The sequence below is a fragment of the Poeciliopsis prolifica genome, unplaced genomic scaffold (assembly GCF_027474105.1).
Source record: "Poeciliopsis prolifica strain line A6 unplaced genomic scaffold, Auburn_PproV2 SCAFFOLD028, whole genome shotgun sequence".
Taxonomy (NCBI): Eukaryota; Metazoa; Chordata; class Actinopteri; order Cyprinodontiformes; family Poeciliidae; genus Poeciliopsis; species Poeciliopsis prolifica.
The window spans coordinates 1,978,097-2,003,400 of record NW_026562403.1 but is presented as its reverse complement, the minus strand read 5'-3'; the positions used below and the strand labels follow the sequence as shown (position 1 = coordinate 2,003,400).

General features: G+C 38.8%; 1 protein-coding gene across 1 annotated transcript in view; it reads right to left on the bottom strand.

The window, feature by feature from the left end:
• fam172a (family with sequence similarity 172 member A) overlaps positions 1-25,078 on the bottom strand; it is a 147,268-nt gene extending 122,190 nt beyond the window's left edge. Inside the window, exons 1-6 of the mRNA XM_055048923.1 lie at positions 24,994-25,078; positions 24,305-24,443; positions 24,095-24,196; positions 18,972-19,072; positions 10,054-10,119; positions 7,527-7,718 (exon numbers count right to left, since the gene is read on the bottom strand). Of these exons, the coding sequence (XP_054904898.1) occupies positions 7,527-7,718; positions 10,054-10,119; positions 18,972-19,072; positions 24,095-24,196; positions 24,305-24,425 (582 nt within the window). The 5' untranslated portion in view covers positions 24,426-24,443; positions 24,994-25,078. The remainder of the gene's footprint in view (positions 1-7,526; positions 7,719-10,053; positions 10,120-18,971; positions 19,073-24,094; positions 24,197-24,304; positions 24,444-24,993) is intronic.
• Positions 25,079-25,304: the final 226 nt, after the last annotated feature.

The following is a 25,304-nucleotide window of genomic DNA, read 5'->3' as shown; positions in this document are numbered from 1 at the left end:
GAGAAAGTATTAATATTTATTGCCCCTCAGAAAACTGGTGGGAAGCCTGCAGGATCTACTTTATTTTCAACCAAATGTTTGGCATTGGATAGATTTACTGTTGTCTGCTTCTAACCCTAATATACCCCCAGAACCTACATAACCCCTATTTAAACACAAGTTTGTTCTCATCGATCAAAGCATGGCACACAAAGTATAGAAGTTTGAGACCAGTACTGGAGAGATTACAGCAGTTTTCAACTTTAACCCAGAGAGATTCTCAACATTTCATTGCAGTGTGTAGGCATGTGTGTCTCTTTCACTGTCTATACACAAAATGTACAGTTGGTCACTGATTTTCTCAACACTTACTCCTCACAAAACTAAATTTCCCTCTGGATTGTCCTCAGCAAAGCACTTTTAACCTCTGCAAACATGCTGTAAAAAGGGAGACATGTCAAATTTAGAGCAGGATGAAGGAGTCTTTAAGTGTACCGGTGTAGGCTATGCCTCTGTATGTATTATTAGATGATACAAACTCTTAAAACACACACACATATGTATTAAAACAAGAATCTCTGACCCTGGTCCTCTAGATCTACAGTCCTGCAGGGGTTAGATGCAACCCTGCTTCAACACACCTGAATCAAATGAACAGCTTGTTATTTGGCCTTTGCCAAACATGATGGAATCCTGCAGATGTAATTCAATCATTTGATTCATCTGTGTTGGAGCAGGGATGCATCTAAAGCCTGCAGGTTAGTAGAGCTTGATGACTTGGGTTGAAGAGTCCTGTATTGAAACACAGAGAAAAGCCGTTACAGCTGACAGAAAGCAAATATGCTGCTGCATAGGATGACGACTTTAATAAAGATATCAGAATTTTTCTGCGGGTATGCGTGAGTGTGTATGTGTTTTTGCATGAGCATATTGGCCATAGAAGAGTGTTCCCAGAGAGAGAGTGAAGAGGTATCCACAACCCACTGCCTGGGGCCTTCTGGCATAGAGACTAAACAAGACCTTCCCATTGGGACACACATAAACAGCCTGCAGCTGCAAATGACCTACTACCCACCCCTCACATATACAGACAATTGCAAACACACACTCAATCATGCACATACACACAAAGACAGCCTTTTTGATGGTGTAATTTGTTAATTTCAAGAGAAAAAAAAAATCAAGTCAATAATGATGCTTGAGCCACAAGTCTGTACAAGTAAATATTCTTGTCCCATTTTTTATGTAATTAATTCCCCTCTCACAACCTTCAAACAACAAACCCACAAAAGTGCATATTTAAATGTATATGTACTGCAATTGTTTCCCATTCATCTCAATATATGCTATGTGCTGTGTTGTATAAAGGACATATGAACCATCCAGTCAAACACCAACTCTGGTCATGTGAAAATTGTTGAGGAGAAAAGTCACAAGGTAACTAATTTTCACCATCAGTTAGGTGTTAAGTATCAAGTTAGAGTAAGCACAAGAATAAGTTATTCTTACCCGTTATTTTCTACAACATGTCAAGATATTTCTGCAGTTCAAATTCTCAACAGGTAACAGGAAGACTGATTAAAGTCACAAATCATTTTGTTAAATGTACTTGTAATGCAATTGTGTCCCATTCATGTCAATGAATGAATGGCAAACATTCATTCATTCATTGAATATTTGCTATTCACTGTTATTGGGCATCATTATTCCCCTTTACTGCACAGCACATAGTGATAGAGTTGAAAGATATTGTTTAAATTAATGGATTCCTGGCCAAAATGTTAAAATTCAATTTTAGCTATTTATTAAGCTAAATTTGGGTCAGAATAACAGGTTCTACTATTTGCTATGTAACTGTTAAAAGCACAACAAAGGCCAAAGTTACAGACACAATAATTGCTAAACAAGATAACACAATATTTATCTATTCCAAACTGTCCTCATTTATCATTGTCTTTTGAAACAACAACCTCTGTGTTTTCCTGGCCTGAGGATGAACATATTGTCTTCATATCATTCTCTAACAAACAAATACAGGCCCCTTGCCAAGAGAAAGTCAATAAAACTACAATCAATACACTGCTACAAGGTGTGCACACACAACACAGATAGGGGATGATGTACGATTACCTGGAGCACATAGCAATCAGCTGCATTCTCATGCAGTATGCACAATCGCACGTTAACTTACATGTACATTCGCATACATAACGCAAAAGGCACTTAATATGCAAATGTATCTTTTCAACCTGGAGATCTCTCCATTGTTTGTGGGGAAGAAGGTGAGAGGGCCGATAGATAAATGGGTCTCTAGATATCAAGTTTGGACGTCGGTTGATGAAATTTCGCATACGGCAGCAGCAGTGCTGTTAGGACAGGGAATACCACCACAAAAATAATGTTTTCTCTCCCTCTGATCAATTTTTAATTTGGCCCATGCAGCCGAGCCCTTGGCGGCTTGGCCCCAGTAATTATGGTGGGTTATTGACAGCTGCCTTCCCGGGGGAGACTATTTAAAAGAGGTTTAACCCGAGAGCAAGTCCAGACCCCACAGCCGCCTTTGAACGTGTCAAGTGCATTGATCTGAGCTGAGACCTTCCCACCTGGAGGTGTGTGTATGCACCTCAGTGTGTGTTGCTTGTAGAGCTACTGCTACAAGGCCATGGCAAGGCGGAGCATCTTACAGGCTTTAATGGACACATACTCACTCACCAACATTAAAATTGTCCTCTGGCTAAAGCTCACTAGCTGGCAGAATGATACTTGTCTGACCTGTGCAGCCACCTGATGCCCTGAGCATGACCAGAACATGCAACATTGTTCCTTGATTACAGAGGAGGAAAACACGTTTACATACGGGTTAAATAGAACTTCAGTGGGAAGGGAATGATCTAATGAGAAACAGAGCAAAATAATTGACTTAATAGATAAAGAACATAACAATATAAATGCCGTGACACAACACAAACAGAGTGTGCAGCTGATTTTGAAGAAGACATCATCTGGCCGAAGAGAGAAAAAAAGGGAAAAAGAAGGAGGAGGCTGACAGAAATTAGTGGGATTTCTGTGTTTGAGTTTGTCTGCCTCACTGCCCCCTTTCAGCCTCCCATTGAAATTCTGGGCAGATAGAAACCCCAAGGCTTTTGACACACTCCTGAAAACACCACACCCCCCCTTTCTTCCCAATGAGACTCCAGCATCGTGCCTGACTCACTATCAAGAGAGTGGCAGAGAAGTGAAGACGGCAGGGTGACAGCAGCCACAGATCCGTTTTTCTATTAGTGACTCTAAAATTAAGTTATTTATACTGACAGAGCATACAAGGCTTTGCAAATCCATTTCTAAACCAAGAACCTTTCTTTTTATTGCCAGATTACTAGAAATGGTTACATGTATGAAGGACAGTTTATGTGACACAAAGTTTTGCATAAATGTGAAAGGTCAAAGAAAATGATATCTGGTTTAAAAATGTTCTACTGATGGTGAAAGTGTAGTGTGTACATGTAGTCAGTCCCCAAGCCTTTTTGGAGGGCAGAGCGGTAGAGAGTGTCTATGAACATAAATTTCAAGGATAGTACTAACAATATGTTTTAACAGGAAGAGGGCGAGTTCAAAGTTAGTGTTTCAAAAAGGCCATTTCTATTGAGTTTTAAACTTATAGTCCTTTTGGCAGAATCTCCCATTTGACATATGGATCCAAGAAGCTCTTCCAGAGTTACAGCTGCTACTCTGATTAACAGTATCCTACCCTCCGACTGTCTTCCTAAGTTTGGAGTTTTACCTTAATCTTTTTTATATAGATGTGAAATTGAACAGTGCTCTATAAAATGCTTAGGCAGTTCTCTAACAAACCTCAATCACAAACATATTAAATATATTTACGAATGAATTTTAGGGGCTGTTGGTTGCAGTGGATGTTATTTAGAGCCATCAGTGTAACCTGTGGTGGAAAACTATGTTTTTCTTCATTCCACCTCTTTGTAACGCACTAATTTGTATTGGTTGAACACAAACAACAAAATGATTAAACAAAGAAGACTTAAAGTATTTTGATAATCATACTGCTATTGTAGTTCAATAAAGATTAAACTAAATATTTTTTTTCATCTTTGCTGAAGATTCCTGGTCATTTGAACAGCCAACCAGCTGGATCTTGGTGCTTCAAAATTATAAAAGTGTATAGTATTTCTTTCAAAACTTAAGACAAATTTTGTTCCTCTAGAATGCCTTAAAGAAGAAAAGATAACTAACTTTTAAAAAGGTTGAAGCCAAAAAAGTGAATGCTAAGTTGTCTTCATTTTAAAATGTAGACTGTACTGAATGTACATAAGAGAAATGAGGAAAGACCACATTACAATAAATGTAAAAAGTCCTTTGGTGTGGACATGAACTAACTTCAGTTCAGGGTTTTATTGGCTACATCAGCAATTGACTGCAACTAATGAACCTGTCTTTTAATATTCAATATTCCCTCCTTGCTCAATTATTTTAACTGTAACCTTACTGTCTCTGCAACCAACCCACCATCACCCCCTCTGCAGCCCCACTGCATGTACCCTCCTCATCCACCATCTCAGTCTCAGGATGCAGAGCATTGACAAGGCCAGAAGGTAATGATACAGCTGCCATGATGCAACAAGCAGACCTGTCGACTGTCAGGAATTGAAATCATGAAGGAATAAGCTGTCATTAAGAGGCCCTCTCCCAGTAGTGGAGCTGTCAGATGGCTGCCTTCTGCCTACTATCCCTCAATACTCCCGTCTCTCCTCTGCCAGTCCCACCCCATTTGCAGTCATTCCCTCATCCTTCTCTCATTTCTCTCTTCCCGAATCAATCCTTTCTGTACTCTTCTCCTTCTTTCCTCCTCTGTCCTCGTCCAGCCAATCATAATCCCATCTCCTGCACCCAATACACCCCCGCTTCCCATCTCAGATTCCTTTCTCTTTCCATCCGTACTTTGGTTGTTGCTGGAGCAGCCTCCTCTCCTTCCTCTCACCTGTCATTTTACCTCTAGGCTTTGGGACTTACACCTCTTCCATGTGCACACACACATGCACGAAAGACAACATGCAAGAGGCCTGCAAAGACAGCAAAAATTTCTTCCCCTAACTTAGTATTACTATACACACTCTGCCAAGTGTCAGCAGCACATCCTTCACCTGGTGTGATGCGTGTCTATATGTGAATGTTTTCTGGATCAGTACATGTTCATGTGTAAACACTTCAGAATTTAAACACACATATTTCTTCAACCACATTAATATGTGGTCATTGTACTACAACAAGCAAAGAAGGGTAGAAGATATTTTCCTAATATAAAACCATAAAAGTTATTCTCTTTTCTTTATGCTTGTGTGTTGATGCATCTGTGTCACATTGTACCTGTGTAAATCTATGATTAAAAGACGCAATCAGTGTTTTTTTTATTTTTTAAGTTTTTTCCAAAAATCATCTGATTGGCAGATGCAGTACCAATTCAAAACAAAGAAGGCTGACTCAGACTTTCAAGAAACTTGCCAAAAACTTTTGGTATAGTGCAGGTGCACCTCCATGCACAACCGCACATACATACTCCCAACATCTCTGAGCCAAATTAAACGTAGGTCTCTGGGTGCTGGTGTGTTTTGAAAAGGTAAAAACTCCAGCATTAAACTCCAGTGTATTGTGACACTTTACTTTAGGCTTTATATTTCCAGTCAGCTGGTCATAAGTAAAATAAGCTGCACTTTATGGTCAGATAACTAATAAAAATTACTTTTGTAAAATTGGAATAAATCTACAGACAAAAGTGTAGCAATAATATGAACATCTGACCACGTATCAATATTTTTAAATAAAAATTTTAAATAGTCAAAAAATGTGTCATGGTTTGTGTCTGTAGGCCACTATGGTGAAAACAATTCTGTTTAAATACAGACTTTATTGTAGCAGCATTGATTAATGTTGAGAAAAGCAGCATATGCATGCAGCATAAGTCAGTGTTCAAGTCAGTTCAAGCAGTAACATCCTAGAAAGTAATTTATAGATGACAAAAATATGAAGCAACTGAGCAAAAATACTGAGGAACTATATGTACATTTCTGATACTCATAGTTCTGACATTTAGTAAAAATAAATAATGTTGGTAATCCTAATGGACCCGAATTGAAAAATGCAGCATTATTTAATGTCAAACAGTGAGGAAAAAAAGATTAAGCTTCATTCATAACATTTGTGTAAATATCAGGTTCCAATTGTATATTCTATAAAATTCATGATTGAATAAGCAAAAGTTTTGGGGGGGAAATCCATTACATATTATAGTTATTCTCTCTGATGGTTCAGCAAAGTCCTCTTCTGTGCATGTGCTTAAAAAGATATCAAGACAAATTTCCCAGCATGACATAATAAACCACAAACATGTCTTTAACAGTTGCAGACAGTCTGAACTGAGTGGAAATTTGCGCAGCTGTCTTTCCAGCTCACAAACACACTACAAGGCTTGTGTTTGCCTTCTGCCTGGATGATGATTTGTCAGGGTGCGAGAACATGATTTCTTGTTTACAGTGATGAATGGGCAACACTCTCTCTACACACCCATGTTCTCTATATCTAAGCTGTCACTTTGCCTCAGTGCAGCGCAAGCTTTTTCTTTTCGAACGGTGAGAGCAGGCAGGCTGTGCAAGGCATGTTTCATGATACCTGGAAAATCTATGTCAGTACATACGGACACGCATGTAACCCCAACCTTTTCCACAGTTGTACACAGCAGGAGAAAGCTTTATACAGCAGGTAAGGTCTTTATCATATTCAGGTGGATGAAGCGAAGGAATGGGTGAGAGAAGGGGAGAGCAGTATCCCCCAAAGTCAATTTGAACAGCAGGCCGATTAAATTACATAGACACTCGTGGTCACACTGACAAATGAGCACAAAGATGGGGAGGAAAATAATGAGACAGGCAAAGCCACCTTTTGCTTGCTGACACAGAGGTGTACATTTCGTATAATCATGTGGTCAGTACAGAAAACGTATTTGCTTCATATCGCTGCTGTTTCACCTCAATCCCCAAGAATACATATCAAGACATAACAAGAAATCCTGTATTATAAAGCTACATAAAAGTTTCCTTGCATGATAATGATTCCACTAACAAATATGCTTAATTTTACTTATGTGATAATATGAGCTTAAATTCTGAGCTGATGATGGTTTACTTAAAGTGTCGTTCAGGAGTACTGAGTTGAGGTTTGCACCTGTGAATAAATGTCTGGCTGTGTTTTTTGTTTGTGGTACCAGGGTTATGTGATGCTGCAGAATGCTATAATTGTTCATCATCATGTAATTACATCCCGCACTTGTATAAATTGTACAATGCATTTAAAATGAATTAAGTTGACGGTACACATTATTCCTTACACATTACAAACATGCAACCCACAAGTTAAGTTGGATAAGCGCACATTTAATTTTAGCTTAACATTTATCCTAATAGGAAGAAAATTATTACTGAGACGTGCTAGGATTTAACGCAAAATTTATTTAATTGTGGACAATACTGAGACCCTACCTCCATGGCCTTCATGATGAAAGGGATCTGTGTTCCTGAGTCCAGGTCCTGGTTTATGATAAGCCTACGGGCCCACTGACCAGCCCGCACCACACCACTGCCCTGGATAAGCACGAGCAGCTTGTTTGGATTACTCAAGGCATCTGTGCTAAGGTAGATAAAACTTCTGGGTTCATCGTCTGTTGCATCCACCTGAAAATGAAGAAAAGAAAAAGTCGCAAAAAAAGGTACAATCACTGGTTTTAATCAAAATTAATTTGAAGGAATGAACTTAAGAGTATACTTCTTTGGAAATTTATCTGACAAATGTTACAAAAAAAGTTCTTGGAGCACCAAAATCTGACAGATGTTTTAGAAACAATTAAACTTTTCCAACATTTACCAAGAGGAATAACAGTTAATCATTTAATAACTACAAATAAATAACTGTTCTTAAAGTCAGTGATGGCACGACGGTTAAACATCTAACATTTTTTTTAAAAATGTAACTGAAGCATTTTTTTTATGTACACTTTACATTTATAATGTGAAACAAAGAAATGTCTAATTAATCTATATTTATATCCTTTCATATAAATATGATGCATGATGACCCATATTAATACACTTTTTGAAACGTGGTCTTAATTGTTCTTGGACTTTAGCAGAATTTTATTTTTTCCCCAACAAACACTCATGGTGGGTCTGGTGTACAGCTAAGGATGAAAATGTCAGAAAGCACAAAGTCTGTGCTTCATCCACGTCCCTGGCTTCTTTGCATCCCTCTCAAGTATGCTTGGAAGAATCTCTAAGGAGACACTGTCCATAAAAGCTATGGGTGGCAGCTGCAAGAACTTAATCCAAACAGACAAAGAGGGCCAAGTGGGGGAGAAAATCTTACCCTTTATTCTCCTGTGCTCCTTCATTCCCTCTCCTTATACTTGGCTGCGGTTAATCTTCTTAAAATCTGCGGTCATAAGTTCAATGCTACGCAGGTGGACGGACCCACCGCTAACACGCTAAAATACACACACGCACACTCTCAGTATATGTGCAGGCGGGTGGGCAGAAGAGAATCATAGGAGAGCAATTTTCCAGAGGAATAATGAGATAAATAGGCCAAGCAGATAAACCAGTAAAAGAGTATGGGGGCTAATGAAAGGCGCTGACTCTGGCTAGGTGATTTATAGACACTGTTAGTGCTCTGGCTAACTCTGGCATGCTTCTAAACACTAACGCTTCCCAACATCGCTATAAAACTGCTTCTGAAAAATGATCACCATTTTTGTAAACAGAAAAAGAGCAGGGAAAGAGAGGTAAAAAGGGGGCAGAAAAAAGAGACAACAAGCCTGTGACAACAAATAAAAAGGGATCAAGAATGTGCACTGAGCCTGGATGAGCTGGGCAAAGAATACCACCACAATGGCAGAGTGGAAAGTCGCCTTCAGCCCAACTGAATGCAAAACAGATTAAGCATCAGCTTGCTGTGCCTATTTGAAATGACACATCACAATCCAGTTCTAATTTGTGGAGGAGACACTTTTGCACAAAGGATGTGTGCAGTTGGGAAAGACACAGAATATGAGGAAGACATAAAAAGAAAAACTGATGGAGAATTAGGAAAGCTGCTTTCTCAAAATCCACCTTTCTTATTATTATTTTTTTATTTCTAAATAGGACACACATTATCACTCTGAAGCCTGATCATTCACAGTACCTTACAATATTCACACCACGTCACCTTTTTCACATTTTGTACTGTTGAGCCCACACACTTCAGTGTACATATTTGGATTGTATGTGGCAGTCAAACAGAAAGGCTTAATTTACTGTAATACACCTAGAAAAGAAAATCCATTCAATTGTTTTCAAAAGTCACCTTACTAAACAGATTCCACGAGCTTATTTTACAACGCTGTTCCATAAATAGCTCTTCTTTCTAGAAAGAGCTCTTCATGGAGTTCTTCTGTTTACTCACCATTTAAACACAAGTTTATTTACTTCTGTTTAGTCAATAGACAGAATCAGGATGAGTTCAAATTACTGTAAATTTGGTTGACCATGGAACCACATGGTCAACCAAACTGTAGACCATGAGCAAATTAAGATTCTGTGGTAAAACTTGAAGTTCAACCTGAGTTTGAGCTATTTTGCAAAGAAGAATGAGAAAAATGTCTATCTCTTCGTGTAAAGGGTTTACTATCTCTAAAGAGTTGCACGTTTAATTTTAATACAATTAGTTTTTCAAAGTATTGGCTATTGGAGTGAATAGTCGTTGCACTTTTTTAAGATGCTTATTTATAACAGAAAAATCTCTAAGTCATTGTTATAAACTAGCTCAAAGGCTACATTTGAGTGCAATTAAGCACTACCTTGTGTTGTTGGTCTTTTCAAGCAAGACCCCAGTAAAACACTGCAATATAAAAAAATATAGAAATGTTCAGAGCTCATGAATAGTTTTGCAAAACACTTTCTGACCATTAAAGAAAGTCCATTATTTATCTGACCATTATTTATATTTAATTCTTTTAATTTTCAAGATACTTACAGGAAGAAATGTTTTAGTCAAGTTGCACTTTTTCTCCAACAGTTCGTAAACATACTTAGTGATGATCTGAAAAAGAAAAACAGAAAAGGCACTGTCAGATATAACGAGTCAGATATACACTGTTAATATTCTTCCTGGCTGCTGATACAAATAAATCTGTGAAAGAGAACCTGTGTACACATGTGAACAAGGAAACAGCATCCACAGTCATATTTGCCACCATAGATATAAAGGAATGCTGCTCAAAACCCCCATTTGCCCTCTGGTGTTTGTGTGCACGCGAACAACTTGAAAGCGTCTGGTTTAATACTGTACATGTGTGCGTGCGAGTGTGTGCGTACTTGAGTGTGTATTTGTGTGTACAGTACAGTCAAGACTGTTGAGGTTGAAAGTGCCAGGAGAGGAAATCTCCTGTACATGCAAAGGGCTGATGTAAGTTGTGTTTATCCCTGCAGCCACAGCACTAAAGAACCTTGTATACAAAGTCACTCCTACCCCAGGCCAAGCCTTTCATGGTTCAGTGACATTAGCAACGTTCTTTTCCCTTTTCCCAGTTTCTCTTTCCTTCTTTTCATTTTTTTCCCACTTCCATCCTGTTCAACTGAGAACAGACAGGAGCACTTTGTGGAAAAGATTTTAATTCTTGATCAGGTGTGAAAGACACAAACAGAGAACTAAAGACTGAGAACAGATGACAGCAAACACAACCAGTAGCTATAAGATGCAGCACAGCAATTGACGATGGTTCCCCCCGCAGTAAGACAAGCCATGCGTCCCGTCTGTGTCGTAACAATGCTGTGTTGGGTGGATGCACCACGGGGAGAGCTGAGCAGCCTGGTGTCATGCTGTGCTGTGAAGTCTTACTTAAATGTGCTTTTGAAGTATCAGCCTTACTAAATCAAGAAACTAAAGGCCAGCGGTGGCGCCACAGTCACAAAGCGTGTCGGCGCTCCAGTCATGCTGAAATGACTGACTTCGAACACAAACAAGGCTCTACCAAAGACCATTGCGCGTTAAAGCACAGGAGATGAGGCTCAGATGTCAGTTAAGTGTGGAAAGAGGAGAACTTCACTTTGACTTAACAGATTGTGCACACATTGTCTTACAGAGGCATTCATTTCCTTTTAATGTTTTCAGTTTTTTGTGAAGTTGAACCGTCGCATAATTTTAAAGTGAGGAGATATTAATACACAGGTTTCAAATGCAACAGAATGCCTTCAAATGTCAAGACCAAGCAATGATCCAAATAGGTCTGGAGACGTTTAAGGTGAGTTTCACTTATAACATGAGATAACCATTCGATTCTTTACTTGAAAATGGAACGGGTTTGACATAACTGCAAACCTATGAGGAAATGTCCATTTCCCTAACCTTCGAAGTCAGGAGAGAAGTGCATTAATCAAAGAAGCAGCTAATAAGCCCGTGGGCATCTCTGAAAGAGCAACAGGATTCCAATGCTCAAATGAGAGTTCCTTTTCACATGACAACTTTTGCCAATCCACACATTTGGTGCTTCTAAAGTGAACCTGTTAGAAGTACCAAATACTTATGCAAAGGTTCACCTTCCTCCAGAACACAGCTCACACAAGCAGACAGGACTACAGTGGAATGGTTTATATTAAAGTATAACTGCAATTAAGAATCTGTGGCAAGATTTGAAGAAATGCTCTCCATACAGTCTGACTGAACTGGAGTAATTGCAGCAAATGGTAGTTCAGTGAAGTATTGACTAAGAGGGCTAAATAAAGATGCCTGGTTGCCAGACGTTTTATTCATAAAAGGTTTGAAAGCATTGAATTATTTATTTTCCAGATTACAATTCTGCGCTACTCTGTGCTGGTTAATCTCATCAAAAAACCTAAAAATATGCTATAAACTATATCATCAAATAGACCAATGTAATAATGGCTTTATCTCATAAGACGAAAGAACAAAATCAGGTGATAGACAAATGTTAGTCTTATAACTGAGAGACAAAGCACAAAAATGACTAGATGATATGATCAATGCTACCATTTGACCTTGTTTCTGTGTGGGCTGAAGCGAAGGACTATGAGGAGCTAAAGCAGCAACACTGAAGCATACCAAACCTCAAGCAGCTAATACGCTTAAATGTCAGCTGCTCTGATGAGAACTAAAATGATTCCTGGCCTCGCTTTGCTCATGCTTTATGACATCAATAGGCTTCACAGGAAATTTCTTTTGCAATATTTTATTTGTTCTGTGCCTCAGGTGGCCCACGAACTATTGATATAGGATAAGGAGGCTGGTGGAAAATAAGAAAAGGGAACAAGGGATTAACAAAAGCAAGGTTGTGCAAACATTTACAAAGATAAAAATGTGCTCTGGTAATAAATTTGTACAAGTTTAATATCCAGATTTGTGTATAACCTTTTATATCAAGTTATCTAAATGTTTTTCTTTGGTCTTACAAGATTAAACTAGTATTTATTTCTAGTTTACTGACAGCAGGATCCACAGATCATAGAAACCAGCAAACACATTATAGCTCCTTCATCGGTTACCTCCAAGGACTATGTCTCAGCAGCTGATCAGTACAATAAAAATGGCCTCTTTGTCACCTAATTACCAATGTGTTATTAGTGCTTTAATGAAATGCCTGCAGGGAGCTACAATGCCATTGTCACTAGGACAAGCATGGAGAGTGGATGTGGCAAATATTATCAAGGGACACAAAGAGAAACAAGAAGGGGATTGAAAGAAAAAGATTTAAAGTAGTTCAAATCAGTACATATACTATTTATTGCTGCTGTACTTTTAAGAAAAGGCAAATATGTTCAACAATAAACAGACACAGTTTCGGCTGCAGAGCAAATCACAGCATTCATCATGAAGGACAGTTACCAAACTATCAAAAACCTCTTAAATCCTTCTCTATAAAGAAACTAATTCAGCAGAAGACAAACAAAGAACAATTGTTCTTCTTCACCGTGAGAGGGTCTGTAGATGGGACACTCTGATCTAACTTCTGCAGCTGTGTCCACTGTGTCTGCAGCTTGTTTGTGTAGGGGAAAGATTGTGGCGATGAACCAAGAAAAGGGGGATCAGAGCGGAAGGAAGGGACTTAGATTGAGGCTCAGTGGGAGGAAACGAAGAAGACAAGAAAGGAGAGATGGCAAAGTAATCCTCAAGAGACAGAGTCTCATGCCAGCTCCCACTGATGTGAGCACCAAAGAGGACAGAGCAGTGGAAGAGGGAGTGGAGATGGAGAAACAAAGGTACAGTGCACTGTGTCTTGATGAAACGCCTTGGAATGGGTGGGCTGTGACATCAGCTCCCTGCAAATCTGGAGTCATCCCCATAAATAGTCTCTTCATCACTTCCTTGAGGTCAAGGTCTTCATGAAGAACACTGTGGCTGCAACTAGATATGCTTTTCAGAGACCTCCCACATACTGTGTCTCTAAGAATCAGTCTGTGTGTGTTTCCTGCATCCCTGTGTGTTCTCCCACTGATTACAACAGTCATGCCTGGTTTGGCTGACCGCACCTGAGGCAATAAGGAGATGATCCTTCCCAGGCGCACACAAAAGGAAAAGGACCAAATAAGGAAGAAGAGGCCAAGCAACAGTCCTAATGGAGGAGGAAACATTTGGCATGAAAACAACAGAGGAAAATAACTAAAAAGGAACCCAGAAATACAAAAGTCTTGCTCTGAAGAAGGGCTAACACATAATTTTTTTTTGATCAGATAGATAATAGATGTGCAGTTCCAAAAGTAAGTATGTGATAGACACATTATTTCAGTGATTTAATTTAAAAAGTGAAACTTAAATACTGCACAGATTCCCACAGATGTATTTCGAACTATCATTCCTGTGTTTTTTGATTGTTATAGCTTATGACTAAGAAAAATATAAAATTCAGTGTCTCAAAATACACTGAAAAACCAAAACATTTTTTAAAACATTAATGTAATATCTGTAGTCTTTCTGAAAAACTACAGTCTTTATCAAAGTTGCTTCTACGTGAAAACGTTACAGTTGTCACGTAGAAGCCAGAAACGATCACTGCTGCAGAAGCTGGATCTTTACAGAATCCTATATCCATGCTTTTTAATGAAAAGTTGAGTGGAAGGAGAAACCACAAAGCAGACAACCACAATCTTGAGAGAACTGAGGAGAAAAGCCAATTCAAGATTTTAAGAATTACAACATGTGCACTATGATTGGAGTTATTGCTTAACTCCGATCATACACATAACACAGATGACCATTTCCCCTTTTTAAACCTAATTAGTAAAATACATTTCAACAATTCATACTTTCCAACGTATGGAACTATTTCTAAATGTAATTCAAAAGATAAAGCAACTCTGAAGTGATGTGACCCCATCAGAAAATTAACAAGGAGACAGTTAAACAGTCATCGTGGCCTAAGACCAAAAATGTACAAAACTCACCGAGGAATACAGTACTCACACTCTCACACACATACACACACAGTAAAAGTTATGTACAGGCATACACACACCTCTTGTCTCTTCGGTCCAGAGCTCTCTCCAAAAGCCACTTACCCATAGACACCAGAGAGAACAAGAAGAGGCATCAAAGCTGTTTATATAATGAAACTGAAAGAGCTGCTCTGTGCCGTATCACTGACTGCACCCAGGAAAGCATTCCCTGCTTCTCCAGAGAATAGAGAAAAGAAGGGGAAAAAAGAAGAAAATCCCCCCCGAACAATGCAGCACAACAAGCGCAGCAACAACAGCAAACCACGCTCAGAAGGAGAGAGGCTCCAAAAATGAGAGCGTGCGTGAGGCAATAGAAAGGTTGTTTATTTTAAGTCAGCCTTGTGTACCAACAGAAAATGTATTAAAATAGGGCCTATTGTTGTGAATTTGTGATCTGTCAGTCGGCGTGGGAAACAAAGAGAGAGAAAAAGAAGCTGCCGTAATTCCCATGAGGTCTCTGTCATTCTTCTGTCAGAGGATAGAGGACTCTCCAGGGGAAGAGAAACTTCTCACATGCAGACTGACTGACAGACTGTTTACACCTCGCGCACATGTGCCTCTGTCTCACTTCTGCCCTGCCCTACCTGCTCCGCTTATCGTACCAGCAGCATAATGACCTACTCAGTTGTTAAGTTACGAAGCTGGCGGAGAGACTGTTTAAAGTAAAGTCTCAGTGAATCTTTGATGTAGTGATAGATGTCAGTGTTGTAACCACCAGTCCCCTTGTCTGTCTTCTAAAAACCTCCCTACCTGACATATCATTTTTCAATTCTCTTTTTCTTTCATCAATTAAAATTTAACTCTTTAACTCCGTTCAACTGTTTTCATCCAGATCTGTCTGCCTCCGCCTGCATCCGCCACTCTCTTCTCAGTAAAAGTAGTGAGGGATTCCTGGGCCTGGTACCGTCAACGCAGCCACCGAGAAAGCTGCCATTTGTAGGAAGGAGGGATCCAATCAGCTTCTAACCAAAATGGCCTCCTGGGAGATTTTTCTTCACTTGAAAAGATGGATATAACAGCTGATAAATGGGTAATACATTTTTTTGTATATGCAACTGCTTACATAGTCATATTTTAAGAATTAAGCAAATTTCTTACACCCTTAAGAGCAAAGATAAGGGAAACTGTAGATTTTAGCTTCTGAAATAGTGTTAAACTATTACCACTTTGCATATTAATGAATATTTAGGTGTATTTGGTGTTTGTTATAAAATAAGCAACTTTAACCAATTTTTAGAGGGGACCTAATGTAGTTTGATGCATGTCCTATTTAACTGTCAAACACAAGTTCTGCAGAGTATTCAGTATGTCGGGACAGGATTGCTAGAAAGAAATACTTTTGAATACTGCTAATTATCAAAATCAAAATCTCCTAAAACTGCAGGCAGACAAAAGTTTTACAAAACTGAGGATCAGAAATCAACCAGAAATTTTTAATATGCAGCATTTATATAGGTGGGATTTACAGAGGTAAAAACTTTGAGGACCACTGTCATTTGGTTACCAATACCATAAAAAAGCCGGCAGAGAAAATGGATAACAGAGACACTGCAGAGTGTGAGGGAAAGAGAGAGAGAGCTTTCCAATTCAGCCATCTGGCTAGCTTTACCTCATTACAATATTCCAACGGGGTGTGTGTGTGCGTGTATGTTTACAAATTTGTGACTGCCTTCCATTCGACAGATGCAGACAGAGCAGAGAAGAATCCTCATTTATTAACAGCTTAATAGAGCTCCATCTGGGCCAGGCCCTATGCTTGTCTTCTATCAGAGAAATTTATCAGCAAATCACAGAAATTAGACGCCAACTGACACCTACACAGGCTAAGGTGACCCTGCTGAACTGAACGACACTGCACAGATAGCCTCCAGTGCTTTACAGCTGGAGAGCAGCAATTATGACAACAGTTGGTGCCAAGACTGGAAAATGCTCATGTCGTAGTCATTAGTGTGTAGGTATTTTATCCCTGAGTTTAATTTAGTTTGCAAGCTCAAAACAAAATAAAAATATATTTCTCAATCTAGCAATGTAGTAGAGCATTTTGTTTTTTGCATAAAAATAGCGGGGTTTCCAACTACTTTGCTGATTTTACTCAACAAAAAGAGAAGCATTTATATTGCAGACATATTAACTACAAATTATTCTTCACATGGTTTCACCCTGCCATCGATCAAATGTATTTATCAGTATGTACAAAAATAGAATAAACTGTCAAGCAACTACAGTGATACCGGCTTATTCGCATTCTTTCTTTAAAGCAAACAAGGGATGGATTGTTTTTACAATTTGGAATTATAAGAAGGCTGTAATGACTGTAATGTATTCATTTCAATTAATTAATTAGATTTTACATTTTTAATGCAATTAATTGTGTTTTTTATTAAGCACAAAGGTTTCAGCTGGGACCTTTGTAATTGTGATTTTCTGGCAAGTTGATGCACAACCAATATTCTCAAACAACTGATGGATGACAAAGTTGCTTCTCTTGGCCCACTGGGGGTTAATTTTTGCTTAAAATAACAATCTGATGAGATTCTGGTAGGTAAAGACAATATAAATTATCTGCAAATGTCTATTTATCATGTCAAACATATAGCAAAGTTTGAACAATATTTATCCATACAGAATAAAGCTCATCTCTGTTATTTCCGCTTTTCAAGCCGTCATACCAATATCATCCAATGCCCTCCTTCCATCAGACTCCTATTCAGACAAGGTTGAAGTGCGAATTGGACATCTGGTGGTGTGATGTGTCTGACAATATGGGCAACACCCTGACTACCACACCCCACAGCCCCCTGATGCACATAAACAGACACACAAAACGCATACACACTTTCAGCCCTACATGGAAAATGAGAAGCTGAGAGGATCAAAAGGAACTAAAGGGGGGGAAGACTGGAGAGAGAGAGATGGACAGAGGTATCCTTCTCTAGTGGGGAAGAAAGGAATCTGAATGAACATTAAGGGAAACGATGATGCTGCTCTATACAAAAAGAGGCAACATGCACGCATAGCTTTGTGCCTGTTTATATCCTCCATCAGCTTGCAGACTGATGGGGAGACTGGGATGTACTAAGCAGTAGCATTAGCTGACAACAGACTTGTGTGCATTTACACAAACTCTTCATGTACTTTCTCAATCTACCTGAAATAAAGACTCGGCAGACAAAAAGAGATCCAAGCGTAAATAAATCTGCATGCATCAGCAACACAGGTGCTGAAATAAGAATGCAGGTATGCTTGTGTGCCTCACAGCTTTAACCTCAGATATGAAGAGCCTGACTAAGCAGCCTAATCCACTTTACAACCACAGGTACACAATTCAGAATTTGTGTTTATTTATATTCGGTCTTACAAATCTTTTAGAGCAAAGAACAATTCAGTGCTACGTTCTACTCTTGTACAGACATTTGCAGATGCAGTTCTCTTTTTTGGAGGCCTATGAACAAGATAATATTGCTTATTCAGAAAGTGCTTTTTTGATCTCAGCCAGTTAATCTCCTACAGCACAACTCATATGATATTTGCTCTCATTACACAAAGTCATATCTGCAGGGATTCTTTTATTGTATTTCTAATGCAGATACTTCTATCAGTCCTTTAATCAAAGGGTAAATGCTGTTTGCATAAGTTTGGTTTGATAATTATTCATTTCTTCTGAATGTCAGGTGCAGAAGTTCATTTAGTTTAAATGTTTGTGTATTCCTTGAGCTCCACAGTTTTGCTGCAGTCAAATATTTGTTTTTCATCCTTTTTCAGATGGTGACAGATACTGCCTAAGCATGCAAAAGAAAAAAAGAAGGCAACAAAAACCGCCAGAGAGGACTGGTTCACTGAGGTGCTACTTTATACCTGCATTAGACATAATAAAAACATCCAGGTAATCCCACAAAAGGGTCCATCACTATCCTTTGAACTTCAAAGAATGCACACAACAATTAACAACAGCAAAGTAGGGAAAGCAACCAGAAAAAGATTATTACAAAGGAATATTTGTCTCATTATCTTTATGCATAATGAATATAGTGGAATTGAATTAGAGGGTAATTTTAGGATAGAGCATATTTGGGTTTACTATATCATTATATAGTGAAATGCATTTTTCTCAATAACGGATTTCTTCTGTTTTCTCTCAACAAAAGTAAAACAAAAGTGAGAAGATTGAAGATTTTTCTGTTTTCTGTGTGGGCTTGGTATTAAAAATTGTCACATATCAATGTGGTATTTATTATTCCATTTGACCCATCCTAATAGAAACTACACATTTTGTGATTCAAATATCTTCCACATGTTAAAAGCTTTTCAAAAACTCAAAATATCTCTTTGGGTTCTGTTCCAGAGTTTTTCAAGGTACAGACAAGCAAGCCAGCTGCAGCACAAAAAGAAAAAAATACATTATGTATGCATGAAAAAGTAGAAATGCCAGAAGAAAACTCATATTACCTCTCCAAGAGCTTCATAACGCTTTTGGTTCCAGCGGTGCAGATCCTCTCTGGCATTAAACACATAGGGTTCACCTGTTTGTATGTGCCGGAGCTGGCCATCTGTGAGACATAACATGACTAGTAAGGAAAACAAGCAACTACAAAGAAAACAAATCCTTAAAATTTTGGAACGATCATTTTTCTAGGGCTTATTGCACTTTTTTGTTATTAATCCTCTACTAAAAGACATATTCAGAAAATTTCAACCCCCAAGTCAACTCAACCAAATCCTATTACTTGGCTAAACAACAGTAGCTATTCTTCAAAATTTTACAAAAATGTCTCTTTTTTCATGGATCTTATCATCACCTGGTATGAACATGCATCTCGGCTGAGTTGCACGTATGCAGACCTCGCCGAAAGTGGCCTGTCACACATGAAATTAAAATTCTTGCAAAGTGATCAGCTTTAAATTCCTTAATTTTTCAGCTCAATTTGAAATAGTTCAACAGCTTGAACTATGTTAATAGTGAGATGTTATTGTTACTGCAAAGTGTGAACAAGGTCTTTTTCTGATTGCTTTTTCTCTATAACCTTGTCCATCAAAACTTATTTTGACATAAGCAGCCGTTTGGCTGATAGCATTTTGAACAGAAATGCCTCAAATACGTGCATATTGTGTGTAAATAACCAATATTTAGACACAAAATGCAAGTATTGTATGTAAATACTAGCATATTGTGTGTATGAAGGTAACACACAATATGCTAGTATAGTGTGACTGTACACTTTGCTTAATGTGTCCCAGCGTAGTAAAGAAACTGTTAGGTGCACTTTTGCACCCTGTTCATTTCTGGGTTGTGACAGCAAAAGGCACTAGCGATGCAACCTACAGCCACACTGCTACAGACAGAGGGGTCCAGGTGTGGGCATACAATTCGAACTATGACTTTGTCCACATCTGGAAATTGTTACGATGCAGCCAAAACGCAAAGGTTTTTGGAACATAGCTTAAATGCTTCATTTTAATTCAGAGAAGCAAGAGGAGTTTTAAAAGCATTAAAGGTTTTACTCATATAAAAACTCATAAAAGAAGAAAATGCTGTTCAGAGGTGGCACTAGTTTTTTAAATAATTACCCTTCTGCTACTGCAGAGCCCATACCTTAGCAATGAGCCCATCGATCCTGCAGTTGACACTACAACACAATAAAACACTAAACGGTGTTAAATTTAATTTTGACCTTTATGACTGCAAAGTTTGTGAGAGCTAAATGACAAAAAGTACACATACTTAACCCAAATAGCCAGGGGGGCCTCATACTTTCTCAATTATTGCACAATGTGAGCATATAAATATAATATCTTTGCATGAAGATTTTTTTTATTTCCTTCTAAATTGCCACCATTTTACACCTCTATCAACGTGATAAATCTTACACTACTCACTTACTGCGTATCACAGTACTTTCATAGTTGTTAGTTGTTAGATAACATGTAATCCTGAATCTAGGCCTGGTACGTTGTATTTAGAAATACATTTATGCCTGAAAGGTAAAACAGGAGGCAAGTGAGAACTTAGTATAAAACAGTGTGTGCACAAATAGTACCTTGAAGAAAATAAATTATGCATTCACAGACGGGGTGAGTATCTAAAGACTACAGCCTAAGAAGAGGGGGGGAAGACAAGAGCTATAATGAAATCCCACTGAAGGGATGGTGTGTGTGTGTGTGTGTGTGTGTGTGTGTGTGTGTGTGTGTGTGTGTGTGTGTGTGTGTGTGTGTGTGTGTGTGTGTGTGTGTGTGTGTGTGGAGAGAGAGAGAGAGAGAAGGGGAATGGAGAGGGGGGGTGAGATGTGTGTGTGTGTTCATGTCTACAGGCTGAGGGGTGATCAGCTCCCCCTCACCACACCCCCCATCTCCCCCAACACAATCTCTCAAAGGAATAACATTTTCTCAACTTTTCTCCTCCTTTTCTGTCATAATTAGCATTCTGTTCTCAATTTGGCCGCTTAATTAGGTGTACATAACCTTGGATTTCCAGTAATGGAAAACCGGAGGGCTGGCGAGATGAAGTCATCATCTTCAGTGATTAAGATACCTGCAAACTATTGTACACAGCCTCTTCTGTATTCATATCATTACATGGTGAAATTAACATTTTTGTTCCACTTGTCTCAGGCTACGATAGCTTGAGTTCACTTATATTAAAATAAAATAAAAACCCTTCAGGCCAAAGTGACTTAGTCGACATACAGGAGACTTTGCCAGAGGGCCACTGTGGCTTTAATGGAAATGGTATCCTTCGAAAACAGGCCTAAAAGAGATATTGACAAGACATAAAGATTTAAAAAGCTCCAGTGTGAAGTGCTACCTTGTGTTTCAGGTTGAAATTTTTGGTGAGATGTTGCAGAAGTAGAGAGAAAAAAGGGGGAAATGATAGGAATGGGAATTTGCAGGAAGAGGAAGGTAAAAGACTGTGTTTTTTCCGCCTCTATGGTAGACTGAGCTAGGACTTGAGGGTGGGAAGAGCAGCTTGTGGGTGTTGCATAATTTCAGGTGCTGAGTCTTTTCTTAGGCGCAGCAAGGTTATGCAAATTCTCCGTCAGACAGAGGGCAAGGCTGAGTAGGTTACTGACGGGCCGTAGAGTACACAACATGTCCCCCACTCAGCCAGCCAGACACTGACAGAGAAAAGTAGAGATAAGAGAGACAGGGCAAGAGACTATGGAGGAATATTAAGAGCCAAAAATCTATCAGCAACACATCCGTCTCCAAACTCTTCCTTCTCCTGAATCCCTGCTTTGATTACTGCAAACCAAAATAATCACCAAAAGATTGTTAGATCATCTAAACCTCAACAAGTACAAGGAGATTTTCATATTCTGCTACCTTTATAGCTTAAACCTGGGTACGGTCTGTGAGTTTACCCATTTCCTATAATATAAAGCACCCTCCACAATTACTGGTAGGTCTCATAAAGAGGGTTAAAATATTTTAAAACATTATCACCCAAGATTCTATTCTTGCTTGCACCTCCTTTCCATCTCTCTGTCTACATATCACGGAAAAAATAAATATAGGTCCTCATCCAGGCTTTTTTGGCAAAATTTTAGTTATTCTAAGCTTTTTGTTTATTACTTTGTGCAATTCTAACATAAGACAAAAACAGCTGTCCAATCCAACCGAACCAACTTGAAAAAGTAATTGCTCCCTAAACCAATAACTGGGCTTGCCAAGTGTGGCTGCAGCAACTGTCTTCAAGAATTTGTTGTAACTAGCAATAACTCTTTTATATTCCTGTGGCATAAATTTGGCTCATTCTGCTTTGTAGAATTATCTTTATTTTGTCACACTGAAATGTTATCTTCATTTTAATGTTTTTTTAAAATGAAAACAGGCTTAATATCATTTAGCAGTGATCTTAAGCCTGTACTTCAAATTCCAGCTGAGTCCCATTGCACAAACTAAGAACAATAATGCTTACCGTCACAAAATGACAGTTGTATGTTTTCCTTCAAAATTTCAATGTAGAGAGCAGAATACATGATTTCATCAACTAGGCAAGATGTCCTGGTGGTGAAGAACTAAAGCAGCCCCAGACCACCACATTACCACCATGCTGTCTGACTGTCTATACCGCCTGTCCTTGCAGGGTTGCATGGATAGGCAACGACACCCAATGACTGCTGTCTATCTCCAGCAGATCCAGTTCTCCCCCATTTTGGACAGATTCTGGACAAATTTCCAGTCCAACATGGGGTAACACAGAGAACACACAACTATACATGCACACGGGTATCTATGATCAATGTAGGGTATTCAACTGACTGATCAATAGTGCTTTTGCACTGTGGAAGGAAGTACCTGGAGAAAACCCATTCAAGTACAGGGTGAACATGCAAACTCTTAGACCTTAGATTGGGATTTGACCTCAGGACCTTCTTCGTGCAAAGCAAAAGTGCTACCAGCTGTGCTACTATGCAGCCCATGCTCTGAAATGCTATGCTAATTTTACAAGGGTCCCCTTAGTTATGATCTTGTGAATAATTATAAATTTGATTTTCTCAGCTTGATTGTGGAAGTAATCAGCTAATATTGCAGAGTTCAGCCTCATCACTTCACCTTCATTAGTGTATGTTTGTGAAGTTCATGCCTGTGGAAGTGGAAGAAGCTTTGTGATACTTTACAATTAGAAGTACAAGGTATCCTCTTTTATTGACTCTCCTTTTGAGATATTTGTATTCATTACCCTAAAAGTTTATGGTTATATTCCCACCATATGTTGATGGGAACAGCTAAATCTTCCCAACACGAGCCTTAGCAAAAAAAACCTCCCAAAAACTTCAGAAAAACATTCGAGATGGCATCATTGAAACACATTTTTAGATGTGTTTGTGATTCTTTTGTGATACCTGAATTTAAATGTTTGTGCATCAGCATAACATACACTCCAATTCACAGTCATTTTCAGCACAACAGTTATTAATCTTGCATTGTAAAACATGCTAAAAACATTTAATTGTGAAATTATGATGAAAAAAAAAATACTTAGGAAACAGTTTCTCTGTGACACCAGAATGTATTTTTTTAAAATATTTTTTAAACATTCTTAAAGGGACATAACTTCAAGTAAATGCATCATAGTGTAGCACTTGCAGAAACTACCTGACTATGATTTGAATAAAAGTATTATTCAGATACATTTGAACTTAAAAGTTTCAGGGAAGCTAAATCTCTCACGATCTAAAGAATCATGAGAGATTTGACAGTGAGTAGTGTTATTTTCTAAGGGTTAGGGTAAAAAAGGGCTAGGGTTTTGAAAATTGTTCTTATTTTCAAAACCAACCAAAGACTTAAACATTTTGCCAGTAGTGTCCTTTTATATAAACTTGGTGAAATGACTTTCTAATGTTGGCTTAAACACTGGTTTGTCTGTATTTTAATGAGATAACTGTCAAGATAATTTGATAATTATCTACTTACTTTTTATGGATCTACAAGGTATTTAAAGTTCCTGCATCCAGTTTTATTTAACCGACCATCCTGCTAATTGAACCCATTGTTTTGTTCTTTTCGGGTTGGTTCTCCTTGTCGGCCAGCAGTAGGTAGTCCCGGTCTACACAGGGAATAAATGTGCTTACTTTCATTGAAGGCATATTCAAACTCCTCCAGTGTTTTAGGGAAGGTGAAAGGAGGCTCATCTTTCTTCATCAGTTCGTCTAAATCTATTCTTGACAACAGATCTATAAGCAAAGAAACATGGCAAGTTAAGAAATAAGTTAACACACATTTAAAACTGTATAGTGACAACTCAAATCCAACCCAAACCCTCAGCAGAGTTGCTCATTCACCTTTGAGCGCAGTGGTTTTCTCCCTGTCCTCCTGGCCAGCGACCTGGGCCATGGTGATCCACAGTATGTACAAGGCTGATGTGGCAGAAAAAAGGTGAGAGCGCATAGGTCCGTCCTTCATTCAGATCAGAGATCAAACCTGCCACGAGTCAATATAGAAAATATAGAGTAGAAGAAAAGAATAATTATGCTGGCTTTTGCATTACATGCATATCTGCAGCTGCTGGACACCGTCGTACTTATTGACACATATTAGTTAGTAATTGGGTCACTTATTGTTGTCGTGGATACATGTGTTTCTCATTAATTAGCCCAAACATAAAGAAAACAAACACTTCTATTGTTTAGTAAGGACTACTCAGGCAGTTTCCACACGTGCAGCAACCAAGTTAATAATTATCCACACTCCGCGACGTTTTTCTTATTTCCAAACCGACCAAAGATTTAAACATTTCTTCACGCCCACTAGGACAGAGCCGTGGACTTTGTCCACAATAGACAACATCTGCTTGATGTTTCGCAGGCTTAAAGAAACAGCTGCTCTACCTGGAACAACTGCGAACAGACACACTGAGGTATATCCGTCTGTTTATTCACAAATTCACTCAAACCAAACGTCATAGGGAGCTTTACAGAGCGCCGGGCTGCTCACTGCAGATGCATGCACACTTTATGTTGAACTCACGCACCATGTTTACTCAGCGACTGTCCTGTTGCTGCTGCTTCCTTCAAATTTCTGAAACAGGAAGGACTCTCAGCACAGCGGCAAGCAGCGCGTGAAGCTTCCGGGTTACCGGGGCAACGAACTGGAATGGATATTTAAAGGGACAGTAGCGCAGCAGCAGCAGCTGTCGCAAAGTGCTGAACAGACAGCAGAGACTGTGGCGGAAACGTAACTTTTGTGTTTTTGTGCTGCACTTCAGGGTGTGCGCTGAGTTCTCTCTCCCTGTCTATTACAACGAAAAATTCACAAAATGCAATGCTGTCTATATAATGTTCA